This window comes from Mobula birostris, chromosome 20 (assembly GCF_030028105.1).
Source record: "Mobula birostris isolate sMobBir1 chromosome 20, sMobBir1.hap1, whole genome shotgun sequence".
NCBI lineage: Eukaryota > Metazoa > Chordata > Chondrichthyes > Myliobatiformes > Myliobatidae > Mobula > Mobula birostris.
The window spans coordinates 60,728,073-60,751,820 of NC_092389.1; the positions used below are offsets into that span (position 1 = coordinate 60,728,073).

The 23,748-nt window shown below is 42.9% G+C and overlaps 2 protein-coding genes and 1 long non-coding RNA gene across 5 annotated transcripts in view; 2 read left to right on the forward strand and 1 right to left on the reverse strand.

Moving 5' to 3' along the window:
• The window catches only part of LOC140185019 (uncharacterized), a 777,523-nt gene that overhangs the window by 720,224 nt on the left and 33,551 nt on the right, over positions 1-23,748 (forward strand). The gene's annotated exons all lie outside the window — the stretch shown is intronic.
• Positions 288-13,185, reverse strand: LOC140185345 (nuclear factor 7, ovary-like). Of its 2 annotated transcripts, none has more exons than XM_072238727.1 (7): positions 12,946-13,185; positions 7,918-7,995; positions 3,526-6,677; positions 2,754-2,849; positions 2,110-2,343; positions 553-575; positions 288-465 (listed from the first exon to the last, which is right to left on the reverse strand). In XM_072238727.1, exons 3-7 carry the CDS (start codon positions 3,934-3,936, stop codon positions 303-305), a joined length of 927 nt encoding a protein of 308 aa, XP_072094828.1. In that variant the 5' UTR covers positions 3,937-6,677; positions 7,918-7,995; positions 12,946-13,185; the 3' UTR covers positions 288-302. The 2 variants fall into 2 exon arrangements, with proteins under 2 accessions (XP_072094828.1, XP_072094829.1); XM_072238728.1 differs by having other exon boundaries at positions 7,918-8,692.
• Positions 4,153-22,671, forward strand: LOC140185384 (uncharacterized). Of its 2 annotated transcripts, none has more exons than XR_011882563.1 (2): positions 4,153-4,704; positions 20,530-22,671. It is a non-coding gene; the product is annotated as an uncharacterized lncRNA (long non-coding RNA). The 2 variants fall into 2 exon arrangements; XR_011882564.1 differs by having other exon boundaries at positions 20,846-22,671.

The window sequence follows — 23,748 nt, forward strand, 5'->3', positions numbered from 1 at the left end:
TCACCACACTGATACCCGCTTTTATTCCCTACAATATTATCAAGTCAGTATTAATTTCCCAGCTCCTGTGGTAGGATTCAAACTCATGCCTTGGCGTGTTAGTGCAGTGGTCTGGGATCAGGACCCAGTGGTTCATCTGCCAGTCCCATGTATTGGTTGTATTGTGACCCTGCGCTGGTGTGTTCAGGGGTCTGACATCTCCAGCTGACCATGTGACAGTGATGTTTCCCAGTCGGTGGGGTTGATGTGGAATAAACTTCAATTCCCCTTCAGTCATTATTATAGATAATATTTGCTTCAAATTATAACAATTGTGTTTGGAGAAATAAATCTTTGTAAGTTTTACCTCGATTAATGGCATCAAGTGTTTCTCTCAGCACTGTGTTCCACAAATAGGGGTGATCGAATTTTCCAACCGGTAGGGCTTCATCTGTCGCTGACAATTCCTGGACATCATCATTAATCCTGTAAATATTAAACTGCTGGTGATAAACTGGAATTTTGAACTATTTTACAAATCTATACGGGGTTTCAGTAAGGAGCATGTCCTACCTCCTCTTCTGACGAGCTTCCTCCTGAAATAAATAAAGACAAAAAATTGATTAGACTTAAGACTTAATGCCCACATTCTGAATTTCATCCAAGTCATTACCAAGTGTTGAAAATTCCCACTCCTGCAGTCACAAACACCCACCAACAATACAGAACCCGGGGGAAATTACAGGGAAAGTATCTGAAAGTTAGACCATTACCGGGAGGATGAAACGTACAGGAAAGACGGGACAGGTTGTGCGTTTTCATCTGAATAAGAATTCAGAATGATAAAATGTAAACAATTAAGATTAGTGATGAATTTGATTGTGTGCAGGTGGAGAAAGTACCTAATTTATGGCTAACATGAAACGACACAGGTTTAAGGTGCTTGGAAGCAGGTACAGAGGAGATGTCAGGGGCTAAGTTTTTTACGCAGAGAGTGATGGGTGCATGGAATGGGCTGCCAGTGACTGTCTGCAGTCGGTCTTTCAAGAGACTCCTACAGAGGTACATGGAGCTTAGGAAAATAGAGGGTTATGATTAACCCGAGGTAACTTCTAAAGTAAGTAAACGCAAAATACTCTGCAGATGCTGGGGTCAAAGCAACACACACTACATGCTGGAGGAACTCAGCAGGTCGGGCAGCATCCGTGGAGACGAATACTCAACGTTTCGGGCCGGAACCCTTCGTCAGTCCAGCGTGTTATGCGTGTTGTTCTAAAGTAAGTACATGTTCGGCACAGCACTGTGGGCCAAAGAGACTGTATCATGCTGTAGGTTTTCTTTGTTTCTATGTTTCTGTTTATGGGGAGACCTTCAATCAAAGATAAAATGGCAGGTGATTTTTAATAAATCCCACAAGAAATTTAGTGAAGAGAATGTGGAACTCAGTGCCACAGGAGTGGTTCAAATGGAGCAGCAGAGACTGAATGTAATCGGGAAACTGGATAAACACGAAGGACCAGGGAGTTCGGGGCACTGTTGCTGCGTGTTAAGTAGGTGGGAGGAGGCTTGTGCAGAAGGGAAATTGATAGGAAAAGATGGACCGAATGCCCTCCTCATGACGGAGAATTGGACACAATTGTCTGGTGAGAAACAGTTTGCTGCCGTTTGTAAATGCTGTGTGTAGGAGCAACGCATCTGATTTCTGTCTGCGTTGTATTCTGTGTTGCGTGTTTATGACGGTAACCAGTCACGTGAGTGGCGACGTGGCAAGAGGGACGGAATAAGTTCCGTATTCCTACTTTGTTCTGGGCTGTTTTGAGCCTGGGACTGGCAGGTGCCATATCTTTTGTTGACGGATTCGTTACAGTTTAATTTATGATTAATTGGAAATTTCATCGCTTAAAGATTGTATGTTGCTGATAAAGGATCGAATATCTATCTCCGATATTTTAGAAATTCATCTGTGGAGTGATTGGAGATGCATCATGCAAGGAGAACAATCTGTGCGAGGTCGCCAGCAGCAGCAATTGATTTGGTAGAATTCGCCGTTGTGCTGTGTTCATTTCAAATATTCCACTGTTCATTTAGTTCAGTTTGACAGAAAAAAAGAATTGAAATGCCAACCCTCACCTTGAGAAATATCACACTGTCCTTTTGGTCCATCTGTTCCTTTAACTTTGAGATTTCCTCCTGAATAAACCTTATACTCTTTTGAATCTCTCGAAGATTTTTCTCCATTGGATTTAGAATCCTGGCCTCTTCATTCCTGAGGTCCCTGAGTAAGCTCTGCTCTTTCTCAGCGATAATCTGGCGCAGTTTAGCAAACTGGGATGTGATGTGGGACTGAACGCTGTCTGCCTGTTTCTGTCGAATGAAAGGTGAAGATTAATGTACTGTATTGCTGTGTTCTATTTCCTGATGACATTAACGTGACCATTCGGTCCATTGGAGTCCATACTACTTCTGAGACATTCTCCCATTCCCTCACGTATTCCTGAAACCTATTCTCCCTCATTGACCCATTAACTCTCACCTGATTCACATGCACCCTTCCCCACCTTCACAGGGTTAATTGTAATCAACCACTCATCCAGCATGTCCTTGGGATGTGTCTGAAACTGTCGCGGTCACAGGAAGAACATGCAAACTCCACACAGACAGCACCAGAGGTCTGGATCGAACCCAGGTCACTGGAGCTGCGATACTCGGCTGTTCCGCATTAAAGGGAGCAAAACTATGTAGCAACATCAGAAATTCCGCTCAGGAAGTCTCACCCGAACTCTGGAAATCTTCTCTTTCTGTTGCTGCTCCTTTTCCTGGAAGTCTGATTTCTTTTTTGTGAGAGAATCTAAGGAAGATTTTATCTTATCCTGGAAGTCAGAGAGCAAGCGAATAGAAACAAAGATGCATCAAATGAAACAGTGATCAAACCCGATTAACGCAGACAAAACGCCGGAGGAACCTAGCGAGTCGGGGAGCATCTGTGCAGGGGAAATAAACAGTCGGTGTTTCGGGATGTGACCCTTTATTCGGACTGGGAAGGGATGGGGCAGAAACCAGAATAAAAAGGTTGGGGATGAGAGTCAGCTGGCATGTGAAGGTGACACACCGTGAGGGGGGACATGGGGGAGGTGATGAAGAAAGAAGCTGAGAGGGGACAGGTGGAAGAGGAAAAGAGCTGAAGGAGGATTCTGATACGAGAGGGCAATCGACCATGGAGGAAACGGGAGGAACTGGGGCTGTTTGGGGCCTGAATGGTGACGAGGCAGGAGGTGTAGGTGTAGCACTTGCCCGCTTCCAGGTATCAGTGCCAGGAGGGAGATCAGTGGGGAGGAGCGAGCGGACAAGGGTGATACAGTCCGGGGAGCGATTCCGACAGAGAGCGGAGAGTTGTGGGGTGTGGGATGGGCTGTGGGACGGATAGATGGTAGAATCCCGTTGGAAATGGTGGACGTTGCAGAGAATGATGTGTTCGTTTTGGAGGCTGATGTGATGGTATGTAAGGCAAGAGAAAATAGATTGAGTATCAATTAAAGTTAGTTTTACCATGTAGATCTTAGCAGCTTCTTTAATCGGCAGGAAGCGGTGCTCTCTGTGTCGCTGCGCATCTCTGCAGATCAGACAGATCAATGTCTTGTCCGTTTCACAAAACAGCTTCAGTTCTTCCTCATGTTCCTCGCAGTGAAGTTTACTTTCCTTCCCTTTCGGATTCAGGTTTATATTTCGAGCTTTTTCAGCCAGATTTGCTAAGGCCCGATTGACCCTGAGGGTGCGCTCAGCAAACACCTCTCTGCATTCCTGGCAGGAGTTTCTCTCCTCCCTTTCCCAACACCGTGTGATACAAGAGCGACAGAAGTTGTGCCCACACTCCAGTGACACCGGATCGGTGAAGAAATCCAGACAGATGGAACAAATTGTCTCCTCGGTCCAACTCTCGACCTGTCCTTTCGAAGCCATGTTAACTCGCGGCACTTCCTGATTCAGAATGCTTCCGCTTTCGGGGAGCTGCTGATTCCCTGCAGTACCACGATTATCCACTAGACGCGCTGCAGACTCAGGGAATTAAAGTTATGTTGCTGTCTGTGGGCCAGTTCTATCAGTCTGGACACAGCCCAAAAGTCGTTATTTCTATCAAAATAAACTTTATTCACTATAAAAACATTGCCAAATACACACCGTGCAGCGCCTTTACACAATGGATTTAGATTCATTGTCTATGGGGTATCTAGTGCTCTTTTACATTCGTTAAAACCGATGGGGCTGTTGTAGCCCCTGCGGTGTTTCACTACAACAATAATTGAGCGGCTTCCTCAGCCAACCCGGCCCCTCCCTCAGTGGCAATGGTGTCCCTGCAGCATGGAATGTGCCCGTCAGCAGTATGACGCAGGTTCCGAACTTTTCTTATGCATACAGACATCTCGATGTGATGACAGACCAATAAGTTTCGGGCGTCTTTCACCGAGTTGATGATCTTCCAGCAGCACTTGCTGTCCGTTTTCCTGTGCGTCCTGGGAACAGCCCGAAGATCAGTGAGCCTCTGTCACGCAGCTGCTGTGGCACAGGTCCTTGCATCTTTCTCCACATATCTTCGCCAGCCCACAGTCCGCAAAGAGGTGAGTGACCGTCTCGTCTCCACTGCAGTAATCTCGGGGCAGCGCGCTTTGGGAGTGATCTCCGGGCATGCAGCAAGGATCAGACTGGGAGGCCCCTCTCTGTAACAGACAGGTAAGTAAGGTCTTGGTGCCTGTTGGTGAGATCGGGTGATGAGGTATTCTGCCAGATGGTCTGGACTGTCAGCTCAGAGAACCACTTCACTGTGTCCATCCAGTCCTTCCCCTGCAGTAACTGCAGGACATTCCATGCTGACCACTGTCTGATGTTCCTGTGGTCAAAGCTGCTGGTCTGAAAGGTTCACACGAATCACGAGGAACCGACACAAGGTATTGGATTCGGCCCGGTACATCACGGGTGGAGCCCTCCCAACCATTGAGCACATCTACATGAAACGCTGTCGTAGCAAAGCAGCATCCATCATCAGAGATGCTCACCACCCAGGCCAGGCTCTTTTCTCGCTGCTGCATCAGGTAGAAGGTACAAGAGCCTCAGGACTCGGACCAGGTTCAGGAACAGTTACTACATCTCAACCATCAGACTCTAGAACAATACAGGAGAAATACACTGACTTGCTCATCCATTGAGATGCTCCCACAACCAATTATCACACTGGGCCTGTCTCAGAACTAGAGAAATAAGGGGTGGTCTGACTGGGACAGACAAATTCTCATAGGGTATTTACAGGGTAGGGGCAGGAATGATGTGTTCCCTGGCCGGGGAGTCTCACAGACTCAAAATGCGAGGTCCCCAGCATTGCAGAGCCCCTACATTTGTTCTTTGAATTTAGAAACCATGTGGAGAAACTTCCAAAGATTCACTGCACTCTGGGTGGGGACATTTCTCCTCATCTCTGTCCTTTTGAGGCGCCCACTGATTTTGTGACCCCTGGTTCCTCACCTCAGCAAATGGAAACGTCATTCCTGCCCCTGCCCTCTCAATACGTTGTGAGACAGTGCCTTTCTCAGTCAGACCACTTGTTATTTCTCCAATTTTGAGACTGGCCTCTGGGAGGGAGACCAGATCTGTGCACAGTGTTCCATGTACGCTCTCACCAGGACCCCATATACTTCAGAGGAGATCTTTATTCTGTTTGAGATCCTTAATATCGATCTCAAACAGTGAACAGATACAACACACCCTCAGACATGAATTTAAAGGGCAGGTGTTGCAACAGTTTGAGCTTCATACCGGGGGCCACGGAGCAAGCAGGGAGTCAGAAAGGGAGGAATGTGGGAGTGTTGTGTGTCTGAGCCCAACTGTGTGTGTTTGTGTCTCAGAATCAGGTTTAATATCACGGGCATATGTGGTGAAATTTGCTGTTTTGTGACAGCAGTACATTGCAACACATAGTAATAAAAACTATAAATTACAATCAGTATGTATAAAATTAAATTTAAATGTTAGTGCAAAAAGAGGGGGAGAATACTGAGGAAGTGTTCCTGGGTTCACTGTCCATTCAGAAATCTGATGACGGAGGGAAGAAGCTGTTCCTGAAAGCGATTGTGTCTCCAGGGTCCTGTACATCCTCCTTGATGTTATCAATGAGAAGACGGCCTGTCCTGGGTGATGGGGGCTTAATGATGGTTGCTACCTTTTTGTGGCATCATCTTTTGACTGTGTCCTGGATGCTGTGGAGTCCAGTGTCCATGAAGGAGCTGGCTGAGTTTACAACTTTCTGCAGCATTTTCCGATCCTGTGCAGTGGCCTCTCCACACCAGGCAGTGATGCAACCAGTTAGAATGCTCTCCACAGTACACCTGTAGAAATTTGCAAGTGTCTTTAGTGACAGACCGATTCCCCTCAATCTCCGAATGAAATATCGCCGATGTTGTGCCTTCATTGTAACTGCATCAATATGTTGGGCCCAGGATAGTTCCTCAGAGATGTTGACAGGCAGGAAATGGAAACTGCTCACCCTTTTCACTTCTGATCCCACGATGAGGACTGGTGTGTGTTCCCTCGACTTCCCCTTCCTGAATCCACAATCAATTCCTCTGTCTTAATGATGTTGAGTGCAAGATTGTTACTGCGACACCACTCAACTTGCTGATCGATCTCACTCCTGTCCTCCTCCTCGTATCCATCTGAAATTCCACCAACAATAGTTGTGTCATCGGCAAGTTTATAGATGAGTCTAGACACACAGACGTGGGTGTAGAGAGAGTAGAGCAGTGGGCTGAGCACACATCGTTGAGGTGTGTCAGTGTTTATTTAAATGTTTAAATATTTTTATTAATTATTATTGAAAATTGACAGAAAAACATTAAAATTATCAAGTCAATATATCAATAAGTAAAATAAGAGTCAAACTATTAACCAAACTAAACAGTATATCAATAATAATAATTAAGGAAAACAAAATGTTAAAGCTATATTGTTTTGAAAAAGAAAGAAGGAAAAGTAGAACCCCTACTAACTAAAACTCAAAAAAAAAACTGACAAACAAAAAAAAACGAGAAAAAAGAAAGAACTCCGTTTGGAGCACAAACCCGGAGTTATACGCCATTCAAGCATCTATTTAAAAAAAAAAGACATCAAATCGCCAACCAAATCCAGTTACCCAAGAATCAGAAGGGAACCATCTTAATTAACTCAAATCAAATGATAGTAGCAGACAAAGGAGCCCCTTTTCTCAAAGTGAAATCGAGGATCAAAAGTTCGACTTCTGATTTTTTCCAAACTAAGACATAACATCACCTGAGAGAGCCATTGCATCAAAGTGGGAGCAGAAGCATTTTTCCATTTTAATAAAATAGCCCTTCAAGCCAAAGATGTAACAAGTGCAATTACATATTGGTCTTTTATCGAAATACCATGAATATTTTGAGGAATTATACCAAACAAAACTGTCAATTTATTAGGTTGTAAATTAATTTTTAAAGCTTTAGAAATTGTAGAAAAAATAGATTTCCAAAACTGTTTCAAAACAGAACAAGATCAAAACATATGTGTCAATGTAGCTATCTCAGTTTTACATCTATCACACTGAATAGTAGCATTAGGAAATATTTTAGACAGTCTCTCCTTTGTCAATTAATAACGATATACAATTTTAAATTGAATCAAAGAATGCCCTTGGCAAATCGAAGAAGAGTTAACCAACTTCAAAATTCACAACCAATCCTCCGCTATTAAGGTCATGTTAAGGTCTGTGTCCCAAGCTTGCTTAATCTTAAATAGAGGATAATTATCCTGTTGGAATAGTAAATTATAAATTTTCGCTGTAAAATCTTTCACTAAAGGGATTTTAAAATAGTGTCTAACAGGTCAGAATCTTGTATATATGGAAAATTACTTAAATATTCTTATAAAAAAATGTCTTACCTGAAGATATAGCAGAAAGTTTGAGTATGAAAGAGAGTATGTAGTTACTAATTTCTCAAAGCACATCAATCGGTCTTCCTGAAACAAATCCATAAAGGGATAAATTGCTTTATTCCTCCAGTGAGAAAAGGTAGGATCACGAAGTGAAGGTTTAAATAAATAGTTTCGATAAATTAATAGTCATAGTCATAGTCATACTTTATTGATTCCGGGGGAAATTGGTTTTCGTTACAGTTGCACGATAAATCATTAAATAGTAATATGTAAATTTTGCCAGGAAATAAGTCCAGGACCAGCTTTTTAGCTCAGAGTGTCTGACGCTCCAAGGGAGGAGTTGTAAAGATTGATAGCCACAGGCAGGAATGACTTCCTACGACGCTCTGTGTTGCATCTCGGTGGAATGAGTCTCTGGCTGAGTGTACTGCTGTGCCCAACCAGTACATTATGTAGTGGACGGGAGACATTGCCCAAGATAACATGCAACTTGGACAGTATCCTCTTTTCAGACACCACCGTCAGAGAGTCCAGTTCCATCCCCACAACATCACTGGCCTTACGAATGAGTTTATTGATTCTGTTGGTGTCTGTTACCCTCAGCCTGCTGCCCCAGCACACAACAGCAAACATGATTGCACTGGCCACCACAGACTCGTGGAACATTCTCAGCATCGTCCGGCAGATGTTAAAGGACCTCAGTCTCCTCAGACCCTGACCCTTCTTGTAGACAGCCTCAGTGTTCTTTGACCAGTCCAAGTTCAAAGTTGACCAGTTCAAACTGAGAAGGTTAATTTGTTTAAGATTAAAAAACTTACGAAACTGGTACCAAATTCGTAATGACTGCTTAATCATAGGATTAATATTTAAAATAGAAATTTTGGCTAGTTGTACAGGTAAAGAAGCTCCTAATTACGAACTTAAGTAAAATTGTTTCACAGCTTTCAATTCCAAGTCAACTCGTGGTGGACGTTCATTTTTATTGGTCCAACACAACCAAGAACACGCATAGCGTATATTAACCACCCAATAATACATTTTTAAATTAGGCAAAGGAAGACCTCCATCCTTTCTAATTTTTGAAAATGACATTTTCCAATTCTTGATCTTTTCTTATTCCAAACAAAAGATGAAATAATAGAGTCAACCTGATCAAAAAATCTCTTAGTTAAAAAAATAGGAATATTTTGAAGTACATATAAAAATTTTGGTAAGATTATCATTTTTACTGCATGAATTTGACCAACTAACGAAAGTGTAAGAGGATGCCATCAAGAAAATAATTGCTTCATAAAATCCACTAAAGGAACTAAATTAGCTCTATAAAGGTCTCTATTATTTTTAGTGATGATAATCCCTAAATATTTAAAAGAATCCGTAACTTTAAAAGGAATATCAACATATATAAAAGCAGAATCATTTAAAGGAAATAATTCACTTTTATGCAGGTTTAATTTAGATCCCGAAATCTTTCCAAATTCATGTAATAATTTCAAATAAACTAGGAATAGCTTATTCAGGATTGGAAATATAAACTAAGAGATAATCAGCATAAAGGGAAATCTTTTGAATAATCCCATATACCGAAGTTCCTTGGATATCTTTAGCTTCACGAAGTACAATAGCCAAAGGTTCCAGCACCAAATTATATAACAAAGGACTTAACGGACATCCTCGTCTCGTAGTCCGTGAAAGTTGAAAAAAGGGGGATCTACAGTTATTAGTAATCACAGTGGCAATAGGGTTTTTATATATCATTCTAATCCACTTATTAAAATTTATACCAAAGCTAAATTTCTCTAAAACGTTAAATAAATATTTCCATTCAACTCTGTCAAATGTCTTTTCAGCATCAAGAGAAACAACACATTGGGGAGTTTTGGAGGGGATGAGGATATAACATTTAACAGTCTCCGAGTATTAGAAAAAGAATAACGGCCTTTTATAAAACGTGTTTGGTCCTGCGAAATAATTTTAGCTAGTATATTCTCCATCCGATTCGTCATTATTTTTGAAAGAATTTTGGCATCCACATTTAATAATGAGATAGGTCTACATGAAGCACAATTCATAGGGTCTTTATCTTTCTTAAGAATTAAAGAAATAGAAGCTTCATAAAATGTAGAAGGTAACTCTCCTAACAAAAAAGAATCTTTAAGCATTTCCAAGGAGTAAGCAAATTTTCATTTTTTTTTTCTAAAATCCTACTGAAAAACCATCTAGTCCAGGAGCTTTACCAGATTGCATTGAAAAAATAGCTTTCTGAATTTTTCTTTCAATAGAAGGAGTATCAAGAATTTGTTGATCTTCAGCAGACATTCTAGGAAAATCAATCTTTTGTAGAAAGGCATTCATTTTAGAAGGATCAGCTGGAAACAGAGAATTATAATGTTCACTGTAATAGTCTTGAAAAAATCTATTAATATCTTCATAGTTACAAGCTAAACTACCAACTTCCTTACGAATTTTTAAAATTTGTCTTTTAGCTCTAACAGCTTTTAGTCGGGATGCTAGTAGCTTATTACTTTTATCTTCAAACACATAAAATTCACTTTTTAATTTAAGCAAATTTCTTTCAATAGGATAAGTTAATAATAAATTATATTGTGATTGAAGTGTGTCAGTGTTGATTGTCAGCAAGGAGGAGATGCTATTTCTGATCCACACAGACTGTGGTCTCCTGGTGAGGATCCAGTTGCAGAAGGAGGTACAGAGGCCCAGGGTTTGGAGCTTGTTGATTACAATTGAGGGTCTGATTGTGTTGAACGCTGAGCTGTAATCAGCAGCCTGACATGTGCATTGCTATTGTCCTGGTGATCTAAGGCTGAGTGGAGAGCCAGCGAGATTGCATCTGCTGTAGACAGATTGTGGTGATCGGCAAATTGCAGTGGGTCCAGGTCCATGCACAGACAGGAGTTGATTTTAGTCAACACCAACCCCTCAAAGCACCTCTTCAGAATAGATCTGAGCGCCATCAGCGGATACTTGTTCAGGCATCTCGCCCTGCTCTTTTTGGGTTCTGTTATGATTGTCACCGTTTGTGTGTGCGTTTGTGTGTGTGTGTGTGTGTGTGTGTGTGTGTGTGTGTGTGTGTGTGTGTGTGTGTGTGTTTGTGTGTGTGTGGGGGTGGGTGTGTTGGCGCGTGCGCACACGCACGCTGGAAACAGTGAAGCGGAAAATGTGAAGCTTCCTATTTCGATTCAGGAATGCTTCCAGAAACTGGGGTGCCCCTAAAGAGGAGTCATAGTGACAGGACGACCATACAGATCAGATCAAAATAATTCACCCAGCCAGTGGTGAACCTTCAGAGCTCACAACCCAATCCTGTGTTTGACATAAACATTCACAAATTCAAATGTACAATTTAAAATTTACAAAGTGAGCTTATTATCAAAGTACACATATGTAACCATGTACAATCCTGATATTCGTTTTTCTCTTGGCAAACTCTAAATCAAAGAACTATAAACGACTGCACTTAATAGTACAGACGAAAGAAAAAGCAAACAATATGCAAAAAAACCCAACAAACTATGCAAATACAAAAGAAAATTAGATAAATAAATAAATAATAAATATTAATAACAGGAGCTGAAGCGCCCTTGAAGGTGATTACAAAGGTTTCAGGTTGGTGACCCTGTCCACCTTTGATCCCCGATCAGGACTGGCTTATGGACCTCCCGTTTTCTCCTTCTAGAGTTAATAATCAGCTCCATGCTCTTTCTGACATTGAATGGGAGTTTGTTATGAGACCACAAGTTACAGGAGCATAATTAGGCCAGTTGGCTCATCGAGTCTGCACCGTAATTTCAACACGGCTGATTCATTATCCCTCTCAGCCCCAATCTCCTGCCTTCTCCCCGTATCGCTTCTTGCCCTGACCAGTCAAGTATCTATCAACCTCTGCCTTAAATATTAATAATGAGACCTCCACCCCTGGCTGTAGCAAGGAATTTCACAGATTCACTAATCCCTGGTTTAAGAAATTCTTCCTCATCTCCATTCCAAAAGGACACTCCCACATCCTTTACACAGGCCTTGCAACATTGGATAATTTTCAATTAGGTCTCTCTCATTCTTCTGAATTCCAGTGAATACAGGCCCAGAGCCATCAAAAGCCCTTCATATGACAAGCCTTTCAATCCTTGAATCATTTTCTTGAACTTCATTTGAACCCTGTTCAGTTTCAACATATCCTCTCTAAGATAATAGGCTCAAAATGCCCACATTCCTCCAAGTGAGGCCTCACCAGTGAGTTATAAAATCTCACAATTGCATCCTTGCTTTTATATTCTAGTTCTCTTGAAATTAAATGCTGATATTGCTTTCCTCTTCATACACTCAAACTGCAAGTTGGCTTCAGGGAATCCTGTACAATTACTCCTAAATCCCTTTAATCCTCAAATGTTTGTGCCTTCTCTCCATTTGGGGAAAATATCAACCCTTTCATTTCTTCTACCAAAGTCATGACCATACATTTCCTGACATTGTATTTCATCTGTCACTTCTTTGCCCATTCTCTTAATCTGTCCAAGTCCTTCTGTGGCCTCTCCGTTTCCTCAAAACTATCTGTCCCTTTACCTATCTTCGTATTGGCTGCAAACTTTGCTCAAAACAATCAATTCATCCAAATTATTGACACAACACAAATCCCTGTGGAACTTCATAGTCACCGGCAACCAAACAGAAAAGGCTCCCTTCATTCCCACACTTTGCCTCTTGCCAATCAGCCACTGCTTTGTCGATGCTCGTCTGTTCTCTGTAATACCCCGAGTTCTTAATTTGTTAGTTAGCCGCTTCTGTGGAAACCTTGTCAAAGGTCTTCTGAAAATCCAGATACACAGCATCAACCGATTCTCCATTGTCGATCCTGCTTGTTATTTCTTCAAAGAATTCCAACAGGTTTTCCAGATCTAAGATCTTCTCTTGAGACGAAATGAGCAGCTCACTTGTGCACTGGACCAGCAGTCCTCGAAATTGTTGGAGTCTGTGATCATATAAAACACATTCAGCAGAGAGAGGGAAAAAAATCACCTTTAGTTTGCCCCGAGAGGGCACAGCGTCTATATGCTTTGCTAACTTCATGATGGCTCCAGGCCTGGACTTGCAGAGTTTAGAAGAATGAAACAAATCGAAAATTGAAAGCACAGAAAACACAGAGGCGAGCTGGAGAGGGAGATGTGAAAGTTGTTTGAGTGTGCATGTGTATGTGTCTGTGGTGCACAATTTCGTGTCTCCCTTTGTGTCTGTATGTGCCTGTGTCTGTGTGTGCATGCATGTGTTTCTGTCCCGATGTATCTCCTCTGCGTGCCGGGATGCTTGTGACGTCTGCATGTGTATTTGAGTCTGTGTGCGTGTTTCTTTCTACTGATGTGTGTCAGTGTGTATGTACTGTATACAGTGGCACGCAAAAGTTCAGGCACCCCTGGTCAAAATTTCTGTTACTGTGAATAGTTAAGGGGGTAGAGGATGAACTGATCTCCAGAAGTTAAAACTGAAACATTCGTTTCAATATTTTAAGCAAGATTAGTGTATTATTTTTGTTTTGCACAATTTTAGAGTGAAAAAAAGGAGAGGAGCACTATGCAAAAGTTTGGGCACCCCAAGAGATATGAGCTCTCAGATAACTTTTACCAAGGTCTTAGAACTTAATTAGCTTGTTAGGGCTATAGCTTGTTCACAGTCATGGTTAGGAAAGGCCGGGTGATGCAAATTGCAATGCTTTATAAATACCCTGACTCCTCAAACCTTGTCCCAACAATCAGCAGCCATGGGCTCCTCTGAGCAGCTGCCTAACACTCGGAAAATTAAATTAAATGATGCCCACAAAGCAGGAGAAGGCTATAAGAAGATAGCAAAGCACTTTCAGGTAGCCGTTTCCTCAGTTGGGAATGTAATTAAGAAATGGCAGTTAACAGGAACGGTGGAGGTCAAGTTGAGATCTGGAAGACAAAGAAAAGTTTCTGAGAGAGCTGCTAGTAGGATTCAAAACCAACTTTTGACTGCAAAAGACCTTCAGGAAGATTTAGCAGACTCTGGAATGAAGAGTAATCAGAAGAAAACCTTTCCTGCGTCCTCACTACAAATTTAGTGTCAGAATTTTTCAAAGCAACATCTCAACAGGCCTGAAGCTTTTGGAAACAAGTCCTGTGGACTGATGAATTTAAAATAGAACTTTCTGGCCGCAATGAGCCTAAGTATGTTTGGAGAAAAAAGGGTGCAGAATTTCATGAAAAGAACCCCTCCCCGACTGTTAAGCACAGGGGTGGATCGATCGTGCTTTGGGCTTGTGTCGCAGCCATGGCAGGGGGAACATTTCACTGCTAGAGAGAAGAATGAATTCAATAAATACCAGCAAATTCTGGAAGCAAACATCACACCGTCTGTAAAAAAGATGAAGATGAAAAGAGGATGGCTTCTACAACAGGATAATGATCATAAACACAGCTCAAAATCCACAATGGACTACGTCAAGAGGCGCAAGCTGAAGGTTTTGCCATGGCCCTCGCAGTCCCCCGGCCAAAACAGCATTGAGCATCTGGGGATCGACCTCAAAAGAGCAGTGCGTGCAAGACAGCCCAAGGCTCTCACACAACTAGAAGATTTTTGCAAGGAGGAATGGGCGAAAATCCCCCAAACGAGAATTGAAGGACTCTTAACAGGCTACAGAAATCGTTTACAAGCTGTGATACTTGCCAAAGGGGGTGTTACTAAGTACTGACCATACAGGGTGCCCAAACTTTTGGTTTGGATCCTTTTCCTTATTTGTTATTTTAAAACTGTAAAAGATGGAAATAATAAAGATTTCTTGCTTAAAATGTTAAAGAAATGTGTCATTTTTAACTTTATGCCTTTTGGAAATCAGGTCATCTTTTACTCAATTAGCTATTCAAAGTAACAGAAATTTTGACCGGGGTGCCCAAACTTCTGCATGCCACTGTATGTGTCTGTACATGCACGTGTGTGTGTCTCGATGTGTGTGTCTGTCTGTGTTTTGTGTGAGTCTCGTGGCCTGTGTGCACATTTATGTCAATGTGTGCCTCTCTGCGCGAGCACGTGTGGATCAGTGTGTGTGTGTATCTGTGTGAGTGAGTGTGTGTGTGTGAGTGAGTGTGTGTGACTGAGTGTGTCTGTTTGTCTGAGTGTGAGTGTGTCAGACTGTGTGTGTGCGTTTGCGTGTGTGAGTCTGTTAGTCTGAGTGTGTAAGTGTGTGTGTGTTCATGTGTGTGAGTATGTGAGTGTGAGTTTGTGAGTCTGTGTCTCATCCTGCCTTTGGATGGTTGTCTGTATGTTTTTGTGCCTTTGCTCAAATTTGAAATAAAACTTATTATGAAAGTACATATACGTAACCGTATGCAACCATGATATTCATTTTCTTGCGGGCATCCACAATAGAGCAGAAAAATGCAATAAAATAAAAATAAACTACACACAAAGACCGACAGACTCATAATAATGAGACGATGAGTTGCAGAGGCCTGGAAAATGTGTCCATACGTGTGGGACCTCCTTCCCCAAGGCAGCAGCGGGAAGAGAGCGTGGTCTGAGCGGGTGGGGGGTGTTATCATTGATGCTGCTTTCTTATGGCAGCACTTCTAGTCGATGTGCTAATTGTTTTTTTTTTTTTTTTTTTTTGCTGTCTGGTAGGTGTCCAATACGTCCTGTAGATTTTTCCGTTCATGGGAACCGGTTTCTGTCCCGGCTGTGATGCAACCAGTCAGGATACTGTCTATCATGCATTTATCGAAGTTTGTCAGAGTTTTAGACGATAAGCTGAACTTGTGAAAACTTCTAAAGCAGTAGCAGTGCTGTGCCTCCTCTGTGACAGGACGTACGTGTCAGCTCTCTGAACTGGCAGCGCCAAAGCATTTAAAGTCATCAGCCTTGTGGAAGAACATTTGAAATATGAAATCAAAAGAGCTGTGTGTTGTTAAAACTTTGTGACCTTGTGAATTTTTCCTAGATAGAAACATGAGCTGATTTCCCTGCAACTCAGAGGGAGGAGAATAGAGAGAAGGTGAGGGGGTGGGGGAGAGAGGGTTAAAAGAGATGTGTGCTGTTAAAGTTTGTGACTTCGTCGATAGCCTGTATTTATCCAATTCAGTTGCAAGTCTGCAGAACTAAGGTCATTGTGCTGACCACAACCCCTCAGTAGAGCGATAATACAGCTGTACAAATGAGATAAGTGTAGACGGTTGGGAAAGAACGTTCTGAATTAACTCCTCTGTTCCAGAAACATAGAAACATAGAAATTAGGTGCAGGAGTGAGCCATTCGGCCCTTCGAGACTGCACGGCCATTCTGTATGATCATGGCTGACCATCCAACTCAGAACCCTGTACCTGCCTTCTCTCAATACCCCCTGATCCCTTTAGACACAAGACCATATCTAACTCCCTCTTAAATATAGCCAATGAACTGGCCTCAACTGTTTCCTGTGGCAGAGAATTCCACAGATTCACCACTCTCTGTGTAAAGACGTTTTTACTAATCTCGGTCCTAAAAGGCTTCCCCTTTATCCTCAAACTGTGACACCTCGTTCTCGACTTCCCCAACATTAGGAACAATCTTCCTGCATATATCCTGTCCAATCCCTTTAGGATTTTATCCGTTTCAATAAGATCCCCTCTCAATCTTCTAAATTCCAACGAGTATAAGCCTAGACTCATTATATGAAAGTCTTGCCATCACAGGAATCAATCTGGTGAACCTTCTTTGTACTCCCTCTATGCCAAGAATGTCTTTCCTCAGATTAGGGGACGAAAACTGCACACAATACTCCAGGTGTGGTCTCACCAAGGCCTTGTACAACTGCAGTAGTACCTCCCTGCTCCTGTACTCGAATCCTCTTGCTATGAGTGCCAGTATACCATTTGCCCTTTTCACTGCATGCCCACTTTGAATGACTGGTGTATAATGACACCCAGGTCTCGTTGCACCTCCCCTTTTCCTAATCGGCCACGATTCAGATAATAATCTGTTTTCCTGTTCTTGCCACCAAAGTGGATAACCTCACATTTATCCACATTACATTGCATCTGCCATGTATTTGCCCACTCACCCAACCTATCCAAGTCACCCTGCATCCTCGTAGCATCCTCCTCACAGCTAACACTGCCGCCCAGCTTCGTGTCATCAGCAAACTTGGAGATGCTGCATTTAATTCCCTCGTCTAAGTTATTAATATATATTGTAAACAACTGGGGTCCCAGCACTGAGCCTTGCGTTACCCCACTAGTCACTGCCTGCCATTCTGAAAAGGTCCCGTTTATTCCCACTCTTTGCTTCCTGTCTGCCAACCAATTCTCAATCCACATCAATACCTTACCCCCAATACCGTGTGCTTTAAGTTTGCACACTAATCTCCTGTGTGGGACCTTGTCAAAAGCCTTTTGAAAATCCAAATATACCACATCCACTGGTTCTGCCCTATCCACTCTACTAGTTACATCCTCAAAACATACTATGAGATTCGTCAGACATGATTATCCTTTCACAAATCCATGCAGACTTTGTCCGATGATTTCACCATTTTCCAAATGTGCTGTTATCACATCTTTGATAACTGACTCCAGCAGTTTCCCCACTAGCGATGTTAGGCTAACCGATCTATAATTCCCCGGTTTCTCTATCCTCCTTTTTTTAAAAAGCGGGGTTACATTTGCCACCCTCCAATCCTCAGGAACTAGTCCAGATTCTAAAGAGTTTTGAAAAATAATCACTAATGCATCCACTATTTCTTGTGCTACTTCCAAAAACACTCTGAGATGCAGAGCAACTGGCCCTGGGGATTTATCTGCATTTAATCCCTTCAATTTACCTAACACCACTTCCCTACTAACATGTATTTCCCTCAGTTCCTCCATCTCACTAGACCCTCTGTCCCCTACAATTTCCGGAAGATTATTTATGTTCTCCTTAGTGAATACAGAGTCAAAGTAGTTATTCAATTGGTCTGCCATGTCCTTGTTCCCCATAATCAATTCAACCGTTTCTGTCTGTAAGGGACCTACATTTGTCTTAACCAATCTTTTTTCTTTTCACATATCTATAAAAGCTATTACAGTCAGTTTTTATGTTCCCTGCCAGGTTTCTCTCATAATCTTTTTTCCCTTTCCTAATTAAGCCCTTTGTCCTCTTCTGCTGGACTCTGAATTTCTCCCAGTCCTCAGGTGAGCCGCTTTTTCTGGCTAATTTGTATGTTTCTTCTTTGGAATTGATAGTATCCCTAATTTCCCTTGTCAGCCACGGGTGCACTACCTTCCCTGATTTATTCTTTTGCCAAACTGGGATGGACAATTGTTGTAGTTCATCCAGGTGATCTTTAAATGCTTACCATTGCATATCTACCGTCAACCCTTTAAGTATCATTTGCCAGTCTATCCTAGCTAATTCATGTCTCATACCTTCAAATTTACCCTTCTTTAAGTTCAGAAACTTTGTTTCTGAATTAACTATATCACCCTCTATCTTAATGAAGAATTCCACCATATTATGGCCACTCTTACCCAAGGGGTCTCTCACAACAAGATTGCTAATTGATCCTTTCTCATTGCTCAATACCCAGTCTAGAATGGCCTGCTCTCTAGTTGGTTCCTCGATATGTTGGTTCAAAAAACCATCCCGCATACATTCCAAGAAATCCTCTTCCTCAGCACCCTTATCAATTTGGTTCACCCAATCTATATGTAGATTGAAATCACCCATTATAACTGCTGTTCCTTTGTTGCACACATTTCTAATTTCCTGTTTAATGCCATCCCCAACCTCACTACTACTGTTTGGTGGCCTGTGCACAACTCCCACCAGCATTTTCTGCCCCTTAGCAGCTCTACCCATATCGATTCCACATCTTCCCGGCTAATGTCCTTCCTTTCTATTCCGTTAATCTCCTCTCTAACCAGCAACGCTGAATATCCCTGAACGTTGAGCTCCCGTCCTTGGTCACCCTGGAGCCATGTTTCTGTGATCCCAAATATATCATATTCATTAATAACAATCTGCCCTTTTAATTCATCCACCTTGTTATGAATGCATTGACACACAAAGCATTCAGGCTTGCTTTTACAACACTCTTAGCCCTTAGACAATTATGTTGTAAAGTGGCTCTTTTTGATTTTTGCCCTGGATTTGCCGGCTGCCACTTTCACTTTTCATGTTACTACTTTTTGCTTCTGCCCTCATTTTACACCCCTCTGTCTCTCTGCACTTGTTCCCACCTCCCTGTTGTGAACTAGCCTCCTCTCTCCTAGTCTCTTTAATTTGATTCCCACCCCCCAACCATTCTAGTTTAAAGTCACCTCAGTCGCCCTCGCAAATCTCCCCGCCAGGATATTGGTCCCCCTAGGATTCAAGTTCTGATAAAGTCACACACACTTGTCTGCTACTGGATCCGAACTCAAGCTGAGCTCCTCTAACTCAGAGGGTGGAGAGTGGGGGAAGGGTGGGGGGAGAGTCGGTGGGGGGAGAGATGTAGAGAAAGATGGGTAGGGAGGGGGAAGAGAGGGTTAAAAGTGTTGTGTGTTGTTAAAGCTTTAAATTTTCTTGATGGCCGGTATTTATCCAATTCAGTTGCAAGTCTGTTAACTAAGATCATTGTGCTGGCCACAACCCCTCAGCAGAGCGATAATACAGCTGTACAGATGAGATAAGTGTGGACAGTTGGGAAAGGATGTTCTGAATTAACTCCTCTGTTCTGAGGAGTTCATACACACTTGTCTGCTACTGGAACCAAATACAAGCTGATTTCCCTCTCATTCAGAGGGTGGAGATTGGTGGGAGAGATATGGAGAGAAGGTCAGGGTGGCAGACAGAGAAGGGAAGTGAGGGGGAAGAGAGGGTTAAAAGAATTGTGTGCTGTTAAAGCTTTGTGACTTGACAGCCTGTATTTATCCAATTCAGTTGCAAGTCTGCAGTACTAAGATTATTGTGCTGACCACAGCCCCTCAGCAGAGCGATAATACAGCTGTACAGATGAGATAAGTGTGGACGGTTGGGAAAGAACGTTCTGAACTAACGCCTCTGTTCTGATATGGACACATACACTTGTCTGCTGGAACCAAACACAAGCTGATTTTCCTCAAACTCAGAGTTCCACAAATGTGGACTCTCTATGATCTCATGGTAAAATAAATGATTTTCCACAATGACTGTGGGCAGAGGTTAAAACACCTGCGACATATTCATTGGAATTCGGAAGAATGAGACGAGGTCTTATGGAAACATATAAAATTATGAAAGGGATAGATAAGATTTAGGCAGGAAAGTTGCTTCCACTGGTAGGTGAGACTGGAACTTCCGGACATAGCCTCAAGATTCTGAGGAGTAGATTTAGGACGAAGATGAGATGGAACTGCTTTTCCTGGAGTGGTGAATTTGTAGAATTCTCTGCAAAATGAAGCAATAGAGGCAACCTCAGTAAATATATTTATGACAAGGGTGGTTAGATTTTGCATCGTATGGAAATTAAGGGTTATGGAGAAAAGACAGGTAGGTGAAGGTGAGTCCTTGGCCATATCAGCCATGATCATATTGAGTGGTGCAGTAGGCTCCTTGGGCCAGATGGCCGACCCCTGCTCCTATTTCTTATCTTCGTATGTTCTTATATACCCACCTACAGAGTCTAAGACAGCCCGAGTCCAGCCCGGATCCAGGATTCTGGATGAAGTTTTAATGTTAGCAAACGACAGAATCAAAGAGCTCGAACCCCAGCATGACATGTAGCAGAAAGAGCTTTTGAACTCCATCGACGAAGAGATGGAGATTGGACACGAACAATTAATGACATTAATAATGTTACCATGGAAACGTGGTTAAAGGGACTGTGTAAGGCTGCCACTGATGGGACAGCACGTCAGCATAGTGATTTTGTAAATGTCACCAGGTGCAGACAGACAGCGGGATACACTATAACTGACTTTATTTTCCGTTTCCAGGACATATGGGAGTCTTCTGCTGGAATAGACTTGCAGGACAGCTCCGCTGTCGAGGTACAGACAGTCTTGAACTGCGCAGCGACGCTGATTATCTACGACACCTTCTTCTGACATGTAAACCTCTGATGCATTTACATTCTACCACTCTGTATACTGAACTATTTCAGCTGATTTATTATCAACTGGTCCTTTCCGAACATAGAACAGAAACTCTTTCTTTAACTGGACACATCTATTACCTACGGTCCAGAGGGTGTATCAGCAGAGATGTAATTGAGTGAAGAACAGAAAGAAGAATTTGAAATACTAAACACAACCCCTCATGTCACTATCCGTCAGATGGTCAGGATGTACATCTGTTCCTGTCTCCTGTCCTCCTCAGTACGGTGTCCCCACGGCTGTGTGCTGAGCCCATTGCTGTACACTCTGCTCACACATGACTCCACAGTCAAACACCTGAGTAATCACATCGTCAGGGTCGCCTATGACACCACACTTGAGGGGCTCATCGCCAACAACTGTGAGATGGCCGACAAAGAGGAGGTGGAAGAGCGCTGAGCCTGATGCCTCTTCTTCAATGTCAACAGGATAAAGGAGATGGTTATTGACTTTGGGAGGACTCGCACCTCTCACATCGCTCTTTACATCAGTGACGTGGCAGTGGAAACTGTCAGCAGTCTCAAACTCTCATGGTGCCAGAACACATCCTACACCGTCACAGTAAACTCACCGACCCTCTGCTTTCTGAGGAGGCTGCAGAGAGCTGGGCTGTGCACTGTATATCCACACGCATTTCAATCTGCATGTGCGCAGTGGAGAATATCCTAACTCGTTGAATCACTGCACGGTACGGAAACTGCACCACGGCTGACAGGAAGGCTCTGAACTGGCGGTCCAAACTGCCCAAAGCATCAGTGACATCAGCCTGTCCACCGTCAGGGAGATGGATACAAAAAGGTGCCTGTCCACCATCAGGGAGATGGATACAAAAAGGTGCCTGTCCACCATCAGGGAGATGGATACAAAAAGGTGCCTGTCCACCATCAGGGAGATGGATACAAAAAGGTGCCTGTCCACCATCAGGGAGATGGATACAAAAAGGTGTCTGTCCACCATCAGGGAGATGGATACAAAAAGGTGTCTGTCCACCATCAGGGAGATGGATACAAAAAGGTGTCTGTCCACCATCAGGGAGATGGATACAAAAAGGTGTCTGTCCACCATCAAGGAGATGGATACAAAAAGGTGCCTGTCCACCATCAGGGAGATGGATACAAAAAGGTGTCTGTCCACCATCAGGGAGATGGATACAAAAAGGTGTCTGTCCACCATCAGGGAGATGGATACAAAAAGGTGTCTGTCCACCATCAGGGAGATGGATACAAAAAGGTGGCCTAAAGGCCGGTAACATCATGAAGGATCCCACCCACCCGATTCACGGGCTGTTGCCCCAATCCCGTCATGGAGGAGGCTACATTGCATCCACACCAGAAACGCCCCAGTTACTCAAAACAGTTACTCGCCCCAAGAAGCAAAGTTATTCAACACCTCCTCCCACTAACCCACTCCTGCAACCCGCAACCACCACTACTTCATCATTCCTGTCAGTCACCTTATGTACAGCCAGGCGTCACTTTACAGACATGCAATCAATCTGTGTATATAAGCTATCCTATGTATTTATATTTATTGTATTTTTATTATTGTTCTTTATCATTGTGTGTTTCCTTTTTTATTGCTGCTTCTGATCCGGAGTAACAAATGTTTTCTTTTCCTTTACAGTTGTGTACAGAAAATGACATTAAACACAGCTGCTCTGATAAACATACCGGCAACATCATCACAGACACATGACAAAGCCGCACTCACAACAACAGAAACACAAATCATTCACACATTTTATGAGAAGGAACACAAATAGAACAAAAACATTTCGAGCACAGTGGTCAACATATTCACAGTACAACATCGCACTCACAGTGTTCAAAACTGAAGTGTCCAGTTGCAGATAAAATGTTAAACCAGCCTTCCTGTCCGTAAAAAATGAATGCAACTGATTGTCACAAACAAGAGAAAATCTGCAGATGATGGGAATCCGAGCAACACACAGACACAATGCTGGAGGAACTCAGCAGGCCAGGCAGTATCTATGGAAAAGAGTACATTCGACGTGTCGGGCCGAGGCCATTCGGCAGGACTTGCCTTTAGATAATCCAATAGATTTAGCACTTCTGATGTCAGCCTCACCGGCCTGTAATTACCTGGTTGAGAACATAGGTGGTGAAACTGTTCAATTCATTGCTACAGGTGGCTGTGTTTGCAGGTTATAGAGTGTAAATATGGAGGAGGTTGACAGGTTCTTCATTACTCAAGGCGTGTTTTGTCCCAGGAGGAGTGCAGAAGGATGGGTTCGGGAGGGAAATTGGTCAGCCATGATGAAATAAGGGAGCAGACTCGATGGGCTGAATGACCTGATTCTGTTCCAGTGTCTTGTGCTCCAAACACATATTTACCACCCACCACTTTCCAGTTTCTACAGAGATTGTTCCCTCCATTTGTCCTTCTCCACTATTGTTCCTCCTGGCACCTATCCCTGAAACAGAGAGAAATACTACACCCGTCCATTCATCTCCCTCACTCTATTCATCGCCCAAAGAGAGTCTTCCAGGTGAGGCAACACTTGTCCATTGTATCCGGTGCTCCTGATGCAGCTCCTCCACATCGGTGAGACCTGGCGTAAATTGGGGAAATTGCTCTGTCCAGCACTTCCTTTTCATCTGACAAAAGTGGAACTCCCCTGTGCCCAAACAATTTCATTCCTATCTTCATTTCCATTCCAACATATCGTTCCATGACTTCCTCTTCTGTCATCATGATGCCAACCTGCGGGTGGAGGAGCAACA